At 41.2% G+C, this 15,030-nt stretch overlaps 1 protein-coding gene across 7 annotated transcripts in view; it reads right to left on the bottom strand.

Moving 5' to 3' along the window:
* The window catches only part of PATJ (PATJ, crumbs cell polarity complex component), a 226,842-nt gene that overhangs the window by 10,819 nt on the left and 200,993 nt on the right, over positions 1-15,030 (bottom strand). For 4 of the 7 annotated variants that reach the window (XM_019531540.1, XM_019531544.1, XM_019531545.1 and 1 more), the window contains 5 exons: positions 14,574-14,660; positions 8,282-8,399; positions 6,716-6,756; positions 6,165-6,287; positions 3,453-3,557 (listed from right to left, as the gene is read on the bottom strand). In XM_019531540.1, the coding sequence (XP_019387085.1) occupies positions 3,453-3,557; positions 6,165-6,287; positions 6,716-6,756; positions 8,282-8,399; positions 14,574-14,660 (474 nt within the window). Of the gene's footprint in view, positions 1-3,260; positions 3,308-3,452; positions 3,558-6,164; positions 6,288-6,715; positions 6,757-8,281; positions 8,400-14,573; positions 14,661-15,030 lie in introns of all 7 variants that reach the window. The other 3 variants (XM_019531543.1, XM_019531547.1, XM_019531542.1) reach the window with 2 other exon arrangements.

Genomic DNA, 15,030 nt, shown 5'->3' with positions numbered 1-15,030 from the left:
GTGTGTGTGTGTGTGTGTGTGTGTGCGCGCTCAGAAGAGTCTGCATGTCATGTACTATGTGCCCCAGCTTGGCCCAGACCAAAGCGGCATGGGGCGCAGCTCTCCCTCCTCAGGCTCCTGGCAGTGGCCGGAAGGGCAGATAGGATCAGTTGATGGGCTGGATATGGCCCGCAGGCCATATTTTGCCCACCCCTGTACTACTGAATACTGTCTCCTTGTTTCACAAATCACACGGGCCCATCCATGCTGAGAAAATTCCTGCTCCATCTAAGCACATTTTGATTAATAAAGGAAAAAGTGACAGCCTCCACTTGGGAATTGTTTTTGTATCCATACAACTGTGATGAATGGTCTGGGTTCTTCTACTGGGAATGTTTAGCAAATACGTAAAAAGTCACCTATAATAACCATGCAGAGTGGCCACTCAATGTTAGCCACTGCTTCTTTTCAGGGCTTTTTTTTCTCTTTACAGCACAAGGAGTGCTGGTGAGAGGAGGTTAGCAGTTACAGGATGATAACGGGATGAGGCCAAGCAGCTCCATCCCCATGCAAAGCCTCATTTGGCCACAGCTAACATTCACTTTCTCCACCCCAAGGCATGCAGTGCAAGGCAGTGCATGGTCCAGGGGTGGTACAGGGAAAGACTAATAAAATACAAAAATCTACAAATGACCAGATTAAACCTGGTTTTTAAACAGAAATAAAAATGAAACGGTGCTGTGGCAAACTTGTAGGAATTTGTTTATTTTAGGTGAGTCCCAAGACATGAAAATTGAAACATATGGTGCAGCAATTATTCAGTGTTGGCTAATTTAGAGCGTTGGCTAATTTCTCAAAGGAAATAAAAGGCCACAGGGCTCAATACAACCCATTCGTGCCAACCCTCATATTATTTTTCTCCAGCAAAGATGACTTACCCTCCCCTTCTTCCTAGATACTGTCTGAACCATTTTCTACTCTCCGCATGGGACAGAGGAAACGTAACACAAAGCTCACAAGTGTCCTTTTTTAACCAAGGCCACGCTGAAAAGATTTTGCTCTTCCCTCTCCAAGAGTTAACATCCTACCACCAAGACTCAGCTGGCACCTGAGGGCTCAGGAAAAAGCAAGTGAGAGTCTCATTTGGGTCTCCTGAACTATGAGACAGTGGCTCACAGTAGCACCATCAAGGATAAACCAGAAGGCCATATCTTCTTTATAAGTTTCAGAGTCAAGGTTTCAGTCTCACAAGCTACCCTTACTTGGGGCTAAGGGTTAAGTGGAACCTTAGGCTGCTATGGGAGTAAAAGTCAAAGTTATCGTCAACAATTCTACCCCAATATTTCAGTAGGGGGAAAAGTTGCAATATCTGTCTTACTTCCTTGTTAAATAAAATGTGGCAAAATAAATCTATATTCGCAAATCTGTAGTTGGCAGTAAGAACATATATCGGAGTTCAACAACCTTGTAAAAAGCTTCTCCTTATCTCATTACTACACCTGCAGAAAGAAGATTAAATTAAACAGAAGCATCAAAACAGCCGGAAGGGATGATTGTTCCCCTGAGACCCTAATCTCCCATTTGCAAACAGCATTTGCAAACTCCTTTAACATCCTTCCCAGAACATCCTGATAATAAGCCTTTCCACACCACTGAACACAATTATCTGACCTTTCAGAGCAGTTTGCCATGAGGTGGTCTAACCTGATAATAAATACAATTACTTAATGATATGTCAGTCATGATTATCAGACTGATAGAATGTTTCCACTTATATAGTTTTAATAAAAATGTAACCCACTCATTGAAAAAGTGCCAGTACTTAGCATGTAATGAGTTATATCCTGCTCATCATTCTTACAGTCTTCACTGATATATATGAATGCTTTACTCACTTAACTATATTAAAATATAACATTCTAGTTTCCTAAAACAGGTTATGTTGACTGTGAAAAGCAGATTATAGTCTATCATGGATAAAAATACAAAATATTCAAGAGAAATTAAACAAGTGCTCAAGTACGAGGCAGCGGTAAATGTGGAAGGAAAACACCCCAGCTGTTACGTGCCTGACCATTTATTTAAACAAAAGGCTCACTTCTAATGACAGTAGGCAGCATTAGAAACACATTTTTAAATACATACCAGGATAGAATTTATGTTCAACATCAGCAACATTTAGTCTCAGATCATTTCACATTTTCTACACAATGGATATCAAAGCAATATCCCTGAATGTTAGCAATGACGTAACCAATTTCAAGATCCTCAGTCTTTCCAAGTCCATGTAGGGCCACTGACATCACTGAAGCTGTGCAAATATACACCAGGTACAAAACTGGCTCAGCATGTACCTTGTCACTGTGTCATGAACAAATATGAGAGAGGGGCAGCTGGTCTAAAACTAAGTCTAGGATAATTCCATCTCTTTCTACTCTTTTTTTACCCACATTAATGTTATAGTGCAAAGTAAGAAGCCTAAAAAATCTATTGTGATCCAGTCAACTTTTGGCTAACCATCTCTGTCCTCAGTGGGGAGAGGTTTTAATCTTGGTTCCTAATTATTATAGAAATTTAACAAATCAACAGTATTTTTACCACTTTGGGGAGTGTATTTCTTCCATTTTATTGTGTAAAAACCAACCATTTTCTGACGCCATAAAAAAATCCCAGGAAGCCAGAAGTCACTGTATTAATAAGGGATAATTAGCAGCATCTTTCCACCTTGCAGCTAGTGAGCACTCCCCACCTCTGCTTCAGGCTCCTCCAGATTAACTGGCATTTAACAACTGTAGCATTTACAAACTGGAGTTTGGATGACAAGCACTTTTTTGTTGTACTTGTGAATACGAAATACAAAGCAAGACTAGAGTTATTTTCCCTCCCTTTCAAGAACAAGGAAATTAACACTTTGGCCAGCTCAGTCACAGCCTAGCAGTGTGCGAAAAGGAGTCATTTTATGTTTCTAGTTAACTTGGATTAAAAAAAAAAAAAAAAGCATTGGAAGCTAAATGCCTTGTTGATTTATCATGTGTAGCAACAAGTCATTTGTTCCCCTTGTTATGCTTTTATACAATCATGCTCACAGCCTGTATGGGTGGCAATAAAGAATTTCTGAATGAAAATAATAATTTCTTGCTTTCATCCTGCACAATTCCCATCAGCAAGCACCCCGCTGTGCTGTGATGTCTTGTGCCAGTGATGCTTAGGGTAGTTTTTTTTTTTTTTTGAACACCACTTATCTACCCTAATGCAGCTGCATGTTCAATTTATCATCATACCTGCAGGATAATGCTCCCGTAAGCATTCTTTAGTAGATTAACAGCATCTGCGTGAGACAGCCCGTTTCTGTATGAGTACGGTGAATAACATGTCTTACCTTTGTCGGTCACAGATGCTTGGTTTTTTTTTTTTTTTTTTTGAACACCACTTATCTACCCTAATGCAGCTGCATGTTCAATTTATCATCATACCTGCAGGATAATGCTCCCGTAAGCATTCTTTAGTAGATTAACAGCATCTGCGTGAGACAGCCCATCCAAAGGTTGCCCATTAATACTTACAATCCGATCTCCAACCTAAAAGTACAAGAGTAATGGAAAATTACTAGCATTAATGAAAATTAAAATTAAGAATGCTTAAAATTCCTTGTCAACTTGGCACTGAACAGTCATGCTTCTCTTTTACAGTATGCCTTTTGTCAGAGTTCTCCATTTCCATTGATCAGTCAGTGTTCTTCAGAGCAGCAATGATAATACACGTTTAAAAAAAATAACAGGACAATCAAAGAAAAAGAAGGGGCAGATTCTACTACTTAAATTTTCAAGAGGGGAGAATATCATTAGCAACTTGGTTCACATTCCACATGGAAAAAAGTCTTACAAGTCTGTATGCACATACTCCTAAGTGTAGGCACATACTGACAGACACTTAGGAAGACGAGTACTTTTTAGCTTAGTTCATGATGAGCAAACACAAGTTTTTTTTTACTTCAGTCTGCAAAAAATACTATTGATGCAGATGATGAGGCTTTGTATCTTGAAAATTTAAAAAAAATATTATTTGGACTTTGAATGGGTATATGAGTCTGTGCCAGGGGATTTGACTATGGAATCAGGACCAAAGCTATCCCATGCAAACTGTACATATTTTTCTTCTAAGTAGATCTTAAGCTGATCCATATAAAAACATAATAGTGTTCTGGAATTTGTCTGTTACTGTGTGTACACAAAGCAAAATAGTAAAAGGAAAAGTGTAATCAATATTTTGCTTTGAAACTTTAAAGGCAGAAAATGTCAAATGATAATTTGCAATGTAAAAGCAGTTACATGCTGACTGTGTATAATCTCTAAGAGATGCTCTACTTGGGGTCTATAAAGCACCTGCTGCTGATCTTGAAGAGCTGGTGGGTCAAAGGTGGCTGACTGCCTTCCTTTCCATCTATCAAACTATTATTAGACAGTGGCAAATACTTTTAAATTCTTCTGGATTTTTTTTCACATAGGTAATCACTCTGATTATCACACTCAGAAAAAGAGGTTTAAGACGGACCTCAAGGCTAAGAACAGACATTACACATAAACCAGTTTAAGTGATCAGAAACTTGTTTAAACCTGTAACAGAACATAAGTTCAGTGTACATAAACTGGTTTCAAAATGGCTGAAATTAGTTTAAGATAAACCTGGTTGAATGTAGTATCAGACTTAACTGATTTAGGTCAAACCAGTTTATGCAATGTCTGTCCCAATCCCCTTCCTGGTTTAAGTTAAACCAGAGTCCCCCAGCATCTCAGATGCTCTGGGCTGTGCTCTCTGCTCCAGAGACCAGAGCTGGTCCCTCCTCTCTGTTCCCTACCTAGAGCTCCTGCAAAGACTGCAGGCACAGCTGGATCTGCCTGGCTTCTCCTTGCACCAGCCCCACCCCGCTTGCTGCTTAAGCAGGGATTCCCCCCTCCCTCCCTCCCTCTCATCTCCCACAGAACAGACCCCAGCCCCATGGACCCTAGGAACGTGGTATGCTAGCTAATACTGGGGTGTGTGTGTGTCTCTAATTTCACTGGAACAGGCAGACAGAACAGTGTCCACTTAGGGCTTTTTGGAGCTAATCAACAAGTCAGCTGGTGTCCCTCAGCTCCTTTTTTCAAAAAAGCTGTTTAAAAAGAGCCTGAACTAATGAGAGAGGCTTTTTTTTTTGTTGATGGGCTGATAAACACTGCGTTATCAGCCCCTTGCTGGCTCCCTCACCTGTCCAGTTTGCAAACAGTATGAAGAAGCAAGGAGAGGGAGATTGAAAAGTTAAGTATCAACAAGAGATGCATGCACTGCACCTCCCCCGCCCTTGCCTCAGAGTGCTAGCCCGGAGCTGGGGTCCTGGCCATGCCCCACCACAGCTCAGCACTGTAGAAGTGAAGGAAGGGCTGCTCTAATGCCCCCTGACTTCTAGCCTGATCCACTGCAGGCATGTGCCTGCATTTCCTCAGTCCAGAGGGAATGTCTGTACAGTTACAAACTGATTCAACCTAGGTAGGTTAGATTAATCTGCAAAGATTGAATCAGTTTAGGCTCAGGCTTTGTGAATGTCTGTCCCTACCCCAAGAGATCTTCCTGTCCAACTGGCTATTCAATGCAGAACCATCTCTTATCTAAACCATGATGGACAAATGCTTGCTTAATCCAGTAATTCTCAACCAGAGAGCTATAAGATCCTTTTAAGGGTGATGTGGAGTGGTTCTCAATATTGGCACTGATAGCTGTGCAAACGCATACATGTGATTCACAACATAAACATAGAGTTTTCAAATAGGAATCTGTCATGTCAAAATCATTCTGACCTGTTGTAGGCTTGGTCTCTTTACAACAAAAACAACTTTCTGCTATTCTCCCTCAGTGAAAAAAAAAAAAGTAAAAACTAAGAGCTAACATTTTCTGAGGAAGCATGTTGAGTTTAAGACATTTGAGAACCACAGGTCTAACCTGCACTTCAAATATTACAGTGAGAGAGAGATTCCACAACCTCTTTAGGTACAGAAAGATACAAAAGGGAAGGAAGATTTTTGACTAACGAAAGAAAAGAGATTCAGAAGACAATATCTCTGTCAGAAGGTGACCTATGTTTGGGAAGGGTTTTCCAGCTCCTTTCCTAAATAAAACAGCACGTGCTGAGAGGACACATTTTTCCTACTTACTTTGAGCTTTTGTGTACGTGCTGCTACTCCACTTGCTTGAATCATGGCAATAAAGATTGGTGTATCTCCTAAAGGGCTCCCCTTCCCTCCTGCTATACTGATACCAAGAGCATCATTTGGTCCCTAAAAGAAAGACAGAGATCATGACTATTCACACTGTAACAATCAATAGCTGTATTAATGCAGAATCTATCAGTAATTAATGCATATGGCTTTCCCCCCCAAAAGCACAGGTCTCTGCTCAGTGACTGAATATAACAGGCAACAAGCTGAGGTATAACAATAATTACACGACACACTCAGAATGAAGAACACTGAGTGTTTGCAAGATTGGACCCTAAACCTGGAGAAGAAATGGATGGATACCCAGGGAGGTCTGAAGTATACATCCAGTAATTTCTGATGGATATGAGAGTCCCAATATGAAGGCATGAATAAAAACAGAAAGTACAGACACCAATTAAATAATAATGCAGTTGTGCATGTCAAACTCTGCAAAATTAACATGAGACACACCAGCCTTTTGAAATCACAGAAAATAACTCACTGACCCTTGTTATCTCTACAGTCCTTGGGCCCATATCTGCTCCTACTAATAAAGAAACAAACAATTAGCTGCTGTAATTAAGAGATAATATAATTAAGAGATAACACTGTCAGGTGACAATGGCCTCTTGCTGCCTAGCCAGTTATCATTAAGCAGAAACAGAGTCCTCCCACACCAAAACAGGAAAACACGGGTCACGTGACAAGGATAGGATTTCTGTTGTACCAAGTGATAAATGTGGATGCAATCACTCTGTTTGATGGATGTCACGGTGATGGCCATTGTAGCACAGTAGTTGCTCACCATAATCTACTGAATAGCAGCATTTTGTTGGCCAATGAAACAGACCTATTGTATGTTTCACTCAATTACAAATCAGTGTATTATTCATAAATCAGTGTCCCCATCACAAAAGGCACTATATACATCTAATTTGTGTCTGGTGAAATTTTATAGATTTCCTTTTTTACCAATTTGTGCTGTATTAGTAAATAATAGACATCTAGTTAATCAGGCTAACTGGCATAGATACTTTGTGGACTGCAATTATGATGCTACAATATTTAAAAGCATTACAATTATATGAAAGAATGGAGACGGTTTAGAGGAAAGCATTTGGAATGGAAACGAAAAGTCTAAGTGTTTGGTTGTAAAGGTTTGGTTTAGGCTTGTAGCTAGCAAAAATTAACTTTAATTACAATAATTTCAAGTACATTACTGAAGGATAGTCTCAGTCTCTTTCATGATTTAATTATTTCAAGACTGAAATATTTTGATTAACACATACACTTCTGTATGTGTTAATCAAAATGTACAGGACATTATAGGTAGAAAACATTAAAGTGAGAATAGTTTAATTTATGGAAAAGCAGTCTCTAACCCAGAAGAGCTTCTTGCCTAATGCAGATCTAGGAGGGGAACAGGAACTCTACATATTGAGAAGGAAGCAGCACTTCTTTGGCAGACTTTTAAAAATAATGACATCTGTTGGAAGCTGCTCATGGGTTTGGAATATCAGGATAAATCTCATGGGAGATGAATTAGGAAGACAGATTCAACTATCATAGGATTTTTTTTAAAGCCAGCATATTGGAGTTTAGAGTTAGTCTTTGCAGAATAACACATTATTTTGACAGCAGAGATGTCTAACTTCAAAGTAGCTGGGGGCTGCATGTTATGTGAGCTGCATCAGTGCAAGCCACATGCCCCCTGCACCACATGATCTACAGATATCCCCCTTCCCCTCCACCCAGCATATGTGTATGTCCCCCTCTGCACCCACTACACCACACATGCAGGTGGCACCCAGGCCTCACTTTCAGCTCCCTGGTTGCGGGCTCCCCCAACACCATGGGCTGGGCTGGGCCACTTGTGGCTGTGGTGCCCCCTGCCATCCCCTGGGGCAGGAGCAGGAAGTGAAAGCAGACGGGAAGCCTGGCTTCCAGACAGGGAAGCCAGAACAACAGAGGGAGTGGCAGCTAGGTGGAAAGCCCAGGGTAGCAAATTAACACCTTCCAGGCCACATGCAGCCCCAGGACCGCCAGATGGATAGACCTATTTTAGGCTATACCTGAATTTCTCTGAGAAGCATCTGATGACGACCTCTTGGTGCTCACAAAATTCTGCAAGGTGGAGATGACTGGAGCAAGTGCAGGATGAAAGTGGCTATATACGCTCTGCTGGTTCACCTGAAATTAAAAGATCAGAATCTGTAGGCAAACCAGATATTATATTGCAGGGGTTTTTTGTTTCAGAACTAACTGCCCGACTGTGTCAAAAAAAGCAAATGAAAGATAAGTTTCCTGCCTTTCAAACTGGAAAATCCTAGAACCTCTGGTATCCATTCCACATTCACTGTCAAAGCAGAAGCTATAGGGTTATTAAACATGGACACAAATGCAGTGCTGCTTTAGGAATAAAGAAATGTACTCTGAGCCTTATGGTAGGAACCATCCATATACAGATCTGCTCCAGGCCACATGGATGCATGATTAGCTACCGCCCTGGCCTGGTCCTATGTGTCTCTGGATTTGCACTTGTGATGGTGGTATGACATGAAAGCCTTCAACTCAGTCAACCAGTTTAGCTCAGACTGGAGGTAAACCACTGAACAGATCATAAGCTGTTTAGTCTCAGCTGACTCTGAATCAAAACCAAGACCACCCCAATTTCAATCACTGAGCTCCAGTTCGCTGATGATGCTGTAGTGAGTGCTGACTTACAGACAGACCTCAGGCAACTGTCAATGTCTTCACCAAGGCATGCAAGGAAGTGGGACTGACACTTAACTTTCAGAAGACTAAGGTCCTTCATCAACAAGCTCTTAATGAGCAGTCCCAGCTCCACTAATTCAGGTTTATGGTGAGACTCTGGAGAACACTGAATATTTCCTGTACTTCGGAAACTCTCTCTCACAGAAGGCTGGCATTGACTAAGCAATGCAACATCACATCACTTCAAAAGTGCAAGTGTAGCCTTCGGATGCCTGAGGCAATGGAGATTTGAAGATTGTGACATACGATCCGAAACCAAACTCATAGTTTATCAAGCAGCTGTGATCCCCGCTTTACTGTACAGAGCTGAGACATGGACAATGTACAAGAGACTCCTCAAGTCACTGGAGAAGTACCATCAATGCTGCCTGCAGAAGATCCTTCAAATCCCATGGGAAGATAGCCATACCAACACTAGCATCCTTTTGCAAGCAAACACCATAAGCATTAAGGTAATGATCATCTATCAACTTTGCTGGACCAGACACATCATCCAGATGTCTGACACCAGGCTCCAAAAGCAAGTTTTATTCTCTCAGCTCTATCAAGGTGTATGCGTAAGAGGAGGGTGGAGAAAGCATGTCAAGGATGTCCTCAAGGGCACCTTGAAAAAATGTAACATCAACTCATAGGAGACTATCACTCAAGACTGCCCCAAATGGAATAAGAGCCTGCTCCAAGGATCTCATACTTTGAAACCTCACAACAACAACAGGAGACAGAGATGCGGAAACAGAAGGAACAGTGTCCTGCGGACTGAATAAAAAATCCAGAGCCACCCACCCCACATGAAAACAAGTGCCCAAGTTGCAACAGTCTGTTGATCTTGGATTGGCCTTGTCAACCATCTTGGAGGTAAAGCAATCATGGAAGACAATTATTGTTGACTATGAGGGATTGCCGATGATGACAAGGAGGTTATACTGTTCATCCACATCTTGTGAGGTTGCTACGGGTGATTTAATACAGCCAGGATATGTATTAGTTGGCCTACAGAGCCCTTTCCATGCCTGTGAATTATCCACTGAAAGGAGTTCCAAGTTGGGGGAGCAACAGGATCATACTGTCTGGGACCTGGAGGCAGTGACAGTCACTGCAGAGGCACAGGGCTTGTGGAGAGATGACCCTGTGACCTCAGCAAACCCCCAGAATTCAGAGGGATCTCAGAAGATCTATGGTTTTTGTGGCTGGGTTGATACAGCTGGGGACGGTTCTGCTTTGAGCAGGGAATCAGATTAGATGACCTCCCAAGTTCCTTTCCAACCCTAATTTTCTATGACTATAATCTTGATCATCTCCTCCAAAATTGTCTGGTGGGCCCTGTCCAGAAGTGGCATGGGACAGGAATCTGTCACACATTTGAGGAGGCAGGGGGTATTTTGGTATTTTGCAGACCCACTCAAAATGCCCTTTCATAACTGACAACCCCAGGAGGGATTTGTTAGCTAGGACTAAGATAAAGCTACCCCAAGGACAAAAGATAGAAAGAGTTCTTAAATGTATTTTCTATACTTTGTTAGGTCTCAGATCTTGTCTTCTACTAACACTACTGGCTAGGAGTTCCTCTCTAGCTGATGGTACATCCCGGATAGCTGAGACATATTCCTAAACATACACCTTATATTAAAGGATCAGACAGTGAGAGCAGAGGGCAATGGGATTAAAAGTGAGACATGAGGGCATGATCTAGTCAATACTGGAAAGCTGACTTTGGAGATTATGAAAAGAAGCAGAAAAACTGTGAAGGGACATTTTTAACTTGAGTCCAGTCCGTGGGTTATACTATATTATATTCTAAAATTCCATAGTAAGCATATGTTGGGCTAGAAAAGCAAGTGAAACAAAGGGCCTCTTGTTATTCGGACAACTGGAGCTAAAGCAAGTGAGAAATCATTCAGTGTACTATTCATTTCTATCCAAATCTATTATGTACTGCACTGAAAAAAATTATCTAGTCAAATAGATTTTTCAGTCCACACAATACTGAAAAATTTCAAGGGGAATTGAGTTTAGTGCTGCTTTGGGTATATGGAGAACTCGTTACCATGAGCTCTGGAGAACTCAGCAGACCAGCCTGAATGAAGCTGAGAAGTAAATGCATATAGACCAGCCCTGTTTCTATGGAATAGTTCAGGTTGAGCCAAGATGTGAACTAGAGGAAGGCAAATGTTTGTATGCAGTGAAGAGTGCCGTGCAGGGGAAATGAAGGATTTCTATAAATGGATTGTCACAAAATCTCTATTTATCTACAAAACACATCCATCACCAGATAATTTTATAAAGTTATGGCATCTGAAATTCTTTCTTTGAAAACAGATGACTTGGGGTAATTTAAGATCTGTTTGCACAGTCAGCAAAGTTAAATGTTTAGAAAACTGGGGTATAAATTGTTTGGCATGGAAAAATTTTAAAAATTCATCTACAGTATATCTTAAAGTTACAGAGATATAAAATGACAGATCCACTGAAGTCAAACACATTTATATAGGAAAGCATGTGGAGAAAACAACCCTGTTTTCAAATGTTATCTAAGTTTTCTAAGTATTTGCACTTGATCGAGGCTTTTCAAATTGTAGATACCGAAATGTTTACATTTAAATTCTACCGTTAAAGTTTTGGTCTTGAATTTCAAGAATCTACTCTGGCAATTTTCAGGACTCAGGCAAATGTTTCCTCCTTGTCCCCAGTCTCACGGTGTCAGTAACAACACTGATGAAAATGTGGGTATTTGAACATAGCTTAAAATTAACATGAGCAGTCACTGTCTTATACTACAAAACTTAGAAAGGAATGCAGTAGGCCAAAAATACGTGAGGGGCAAACCTTTGAGCAGTCTTGTCCAGCAGTTTCCAAAATACTACAGATTTTGGTGCAGATAATCAAAGCTGATGTGCTGTTTTTTGATGAGATTTCTATAACTATCTGCCTTTTTTTTTTTCCTAGGTACACACCTATCCACTGAAGGATACATTCTCAAGCTTGTTGAGTCACTGTTGAAAATGAGATTATTTGGAAGAATTTTACCTTGAGTTCTTGAAAACATTCTTAGCAAACAAAAAGGTATTAAAGCTTTTTTGAGCCAATTTTACATACAAAATCTTGATAGATCTTCTGATGTTTTTTCATCCCTTCAAACATTTTTTTCAGCAACTGATACACACTTTTTCTACATCTCTTTCTACCTGCACTGTCTCTGCTTACATGAGCTGTTGGCACAACAACCTGACATATAATTGACAGGATAGCACTGCTCATTGGGCATGCGCCGTCTCACATGTATCCTTTTCTTTTATTGTACTTTTGCTGGTCTTCCGCACACAGTGCAGATGTTTCTCCAATGATATTTAATGATTATTTTTAAAGTGGGGGGCTTAGAGCAGATGTTCCCAAGTGGGTATGGCTCCTTCCTTCCTACTGACATTTCATCTACACAAACAACAGATTGGATTGCTGCTGTCCTTTACAATCTAAAGTTAAAAAAACATCCCATACTAATACTGTTTTTGGCTCTCTCCTCCAGCATTCATGCATGACATATATGGTAATTTCATCTCTCTGCTGCCCTTCTCTTTAATGCTGATTTTTCTTTTCCAAAAAAGAAATATGTTTACTCTTGTTTTGAACTTGCTTTTCTCAATGTCTGCCACATTTTAATCTACCAACATTATTACCTTTCTATGAACCAAATGCTTGTTTTAATGGCGCTACTATGTTCAGTGACTGCGGCCTTAGACATTCCAAGAAAAATGAAATGACAAGAACCTTCTTTTATTTATTGTTTTCTTAATCGCATACGATTTCTAATGCTAGACACAGATGCAAAAGACAGTGATCTGACAAAAATGAGCATGTTTCAGCAAGAAACGTCAACTTATTTTTGATTCTCATTGTACTTCAGCATGTTTTTAATAGCTCCTGTTGCCCCTGCCTAGATCTCTACTATTCACCCTTACATTTAATTAGTATTGTTGCTTCATTTTCCTCTCTCAAAGGTGCATCCACACTGCAACCAGAGAATGATAAAGTGCAGCAGCTTTCTCCATCCCAGATCCCTATTTTGATCTGGAGGGAAGAAAGTAAAAAATGGAACCCACTGTCATATCAATACTCCACCCTATTTAAAGTGGAGACTTGGCCTTTTAAAGTTATGGGCAACACCTTGCAGGTTTACTACTTCCACATTCTCTCTGAATCTGCACTTATAGCAGGATGGCCAACCTGTGGCATGCATGCCACAAGTGGCATGGGTAACCTATGTAATGTGGCATATGGCAAATTGGGAAGGGGGCAGGCAGGATTGGCAGGTAAGAGAAGGAGCAGAAAGCAGAGCAGCAGATCAAGCAGGGGAATGGGATTGGAACGGTACTCAGACGGGGTGGGGCTAGCTTGTGGCATGCCTGCGAAAAAGGCTGGCCCCCCACTGATTATGGAATTGTCTTGTTATTTTGTATACTCCTCCTCTCCTCTCCACCTCCACTCCAACAATCCCAATATCCAGCACCTGCCCTCTTGCCCTGACTAATTCTGCATCAGTATTTTTTCTAGTTTTTAACTATATCCTTTTAAAGTTCTGAAGCACAGCAAAAAGGAAAAGATGCTTAGGGCACATTCAAATGAGTGCACATGTGCGCTTCCCAGGGAACAAATAGAAGCAGAGCACACTTTGGCCACTGCTACTGTCTCCAGGAAATGCCCGTCCATATGGGCTGTGGCTCAAGGCAAGTTGTCTTGGGTGGGGTGGGGGAGAATGGAGATAGCATCTGGGCTAGTCACAGCAGCCTTACTTGGGGTCCTGGGGGCCTCCCGGGGCTCCAGGGCAGTGATCCAGGTGCATGGACAGCCTGGCTGGCAGGCAGAGTGTGGCTCCGGCCAGCGGGGCTCCGGTTTTGTGCAGTGCATGGTACTACCATGTGCGCTGCCCTGCTTTTTTCTGCCATTGGGATTTTGACACTGGGACTGAAGCAACCTAAATCTCAATTCATGGAGGACAACATCCTACAAAACCAGTCTCCAAGGCTCAGCACAAAACATCAGTTTTGATGACACCAACAGCTTAAGGGCCATCTTAGAACTGGCATAAAAGAGCACTGGTTGAAATATTGACCATTTTCATCTTTTGGGGGAAATAAGTGAAGCAGTAAAATGCTCTCTTTTTTCTTTGAGTGCAATATTTTTCACTTAGCTGTGCTATTACAGGGTACCCAAAGATATGCTTTAGTACTATTAAGTCAATTTGGTTTATAAAAATAGCTACAGAAAAATACATTAATGTGTTTTGGGGTTTGCATGGTTTTTTTGAACATGGTTATTGGATGGGAAGTGACTAAAGGTTTATGATAGGTTTCAGCCAAAGATACTGAGAAAAGAGCCATTTCTCTACTTAGCCAATATTAAGTATACAGCACCTGTTCTAAGCATCTGACAGATCAATTCATATTATTTCAATCTCCTAAAAAAGAATATCACGGTGATAAAATACTCCTGTCCACGTCCCTGATCCAGTAAGCTTGCTCAGATGGAGGGATCCTTACCCACAACCTTTACAGCTCTGCAGCAGCTTTATCATCTGTGAAAAAAAACCTCACTAACCTGATTGCTTTGTGCTGTTTTTCGCGATGATATCCAAGAACCGGCTCTCAGTCTTCCAATCTCTAGATGCACCAGCCCTTGGGCACACTTGGAATAAAATACAATATACAATATTTAAATTGGGACATCGTATTTCTGTTCTCCCTGATATTCACACCTGATTTCCAACATCTATGCCACATCTGTTCGGTAGGGCTCTGTGAAGCTTTAGGTGGCGATTCAATTCAGAGGAGATCTGGCCCAATTCAGTGACCGAATCTCTGAATCCAAATCAAATCAGGGGACCAATTTAAAGGTCCAAATTGATTCAAAGCTCTCCGAATCTTTGGAAAAGATTCGGAGAGCTTTGATGATTCAGGCAGTCCCCGGTGGCTGCAGCAGGGAGCTGCAGCTGACTCCGAACTGGTAAGTACTAGGGGCAGGAGAGGGGAGACTGGGGGAGGGGACCATGGGGGGA

The sequence above is a fragment of the Crocodylus porosus genome, unplaced genomic scaffold, assembly GCF_001723895.1.
Source record: "Crocodylus porosus isolate Cpor-Errol unplaced genomic scaffold, CroPor_comp1, whole genome shotgun sequence".
Taxonomy (NCBI): domain Eukaryota; kingdom Metazoa; phylum Chordata; order Crocodylia; family Crocodylidae; genus Crocodylus; species Crocodylus porosus.
This window is presented reverse-complemented; position numbering and strand designations above follow the sequence as displayed.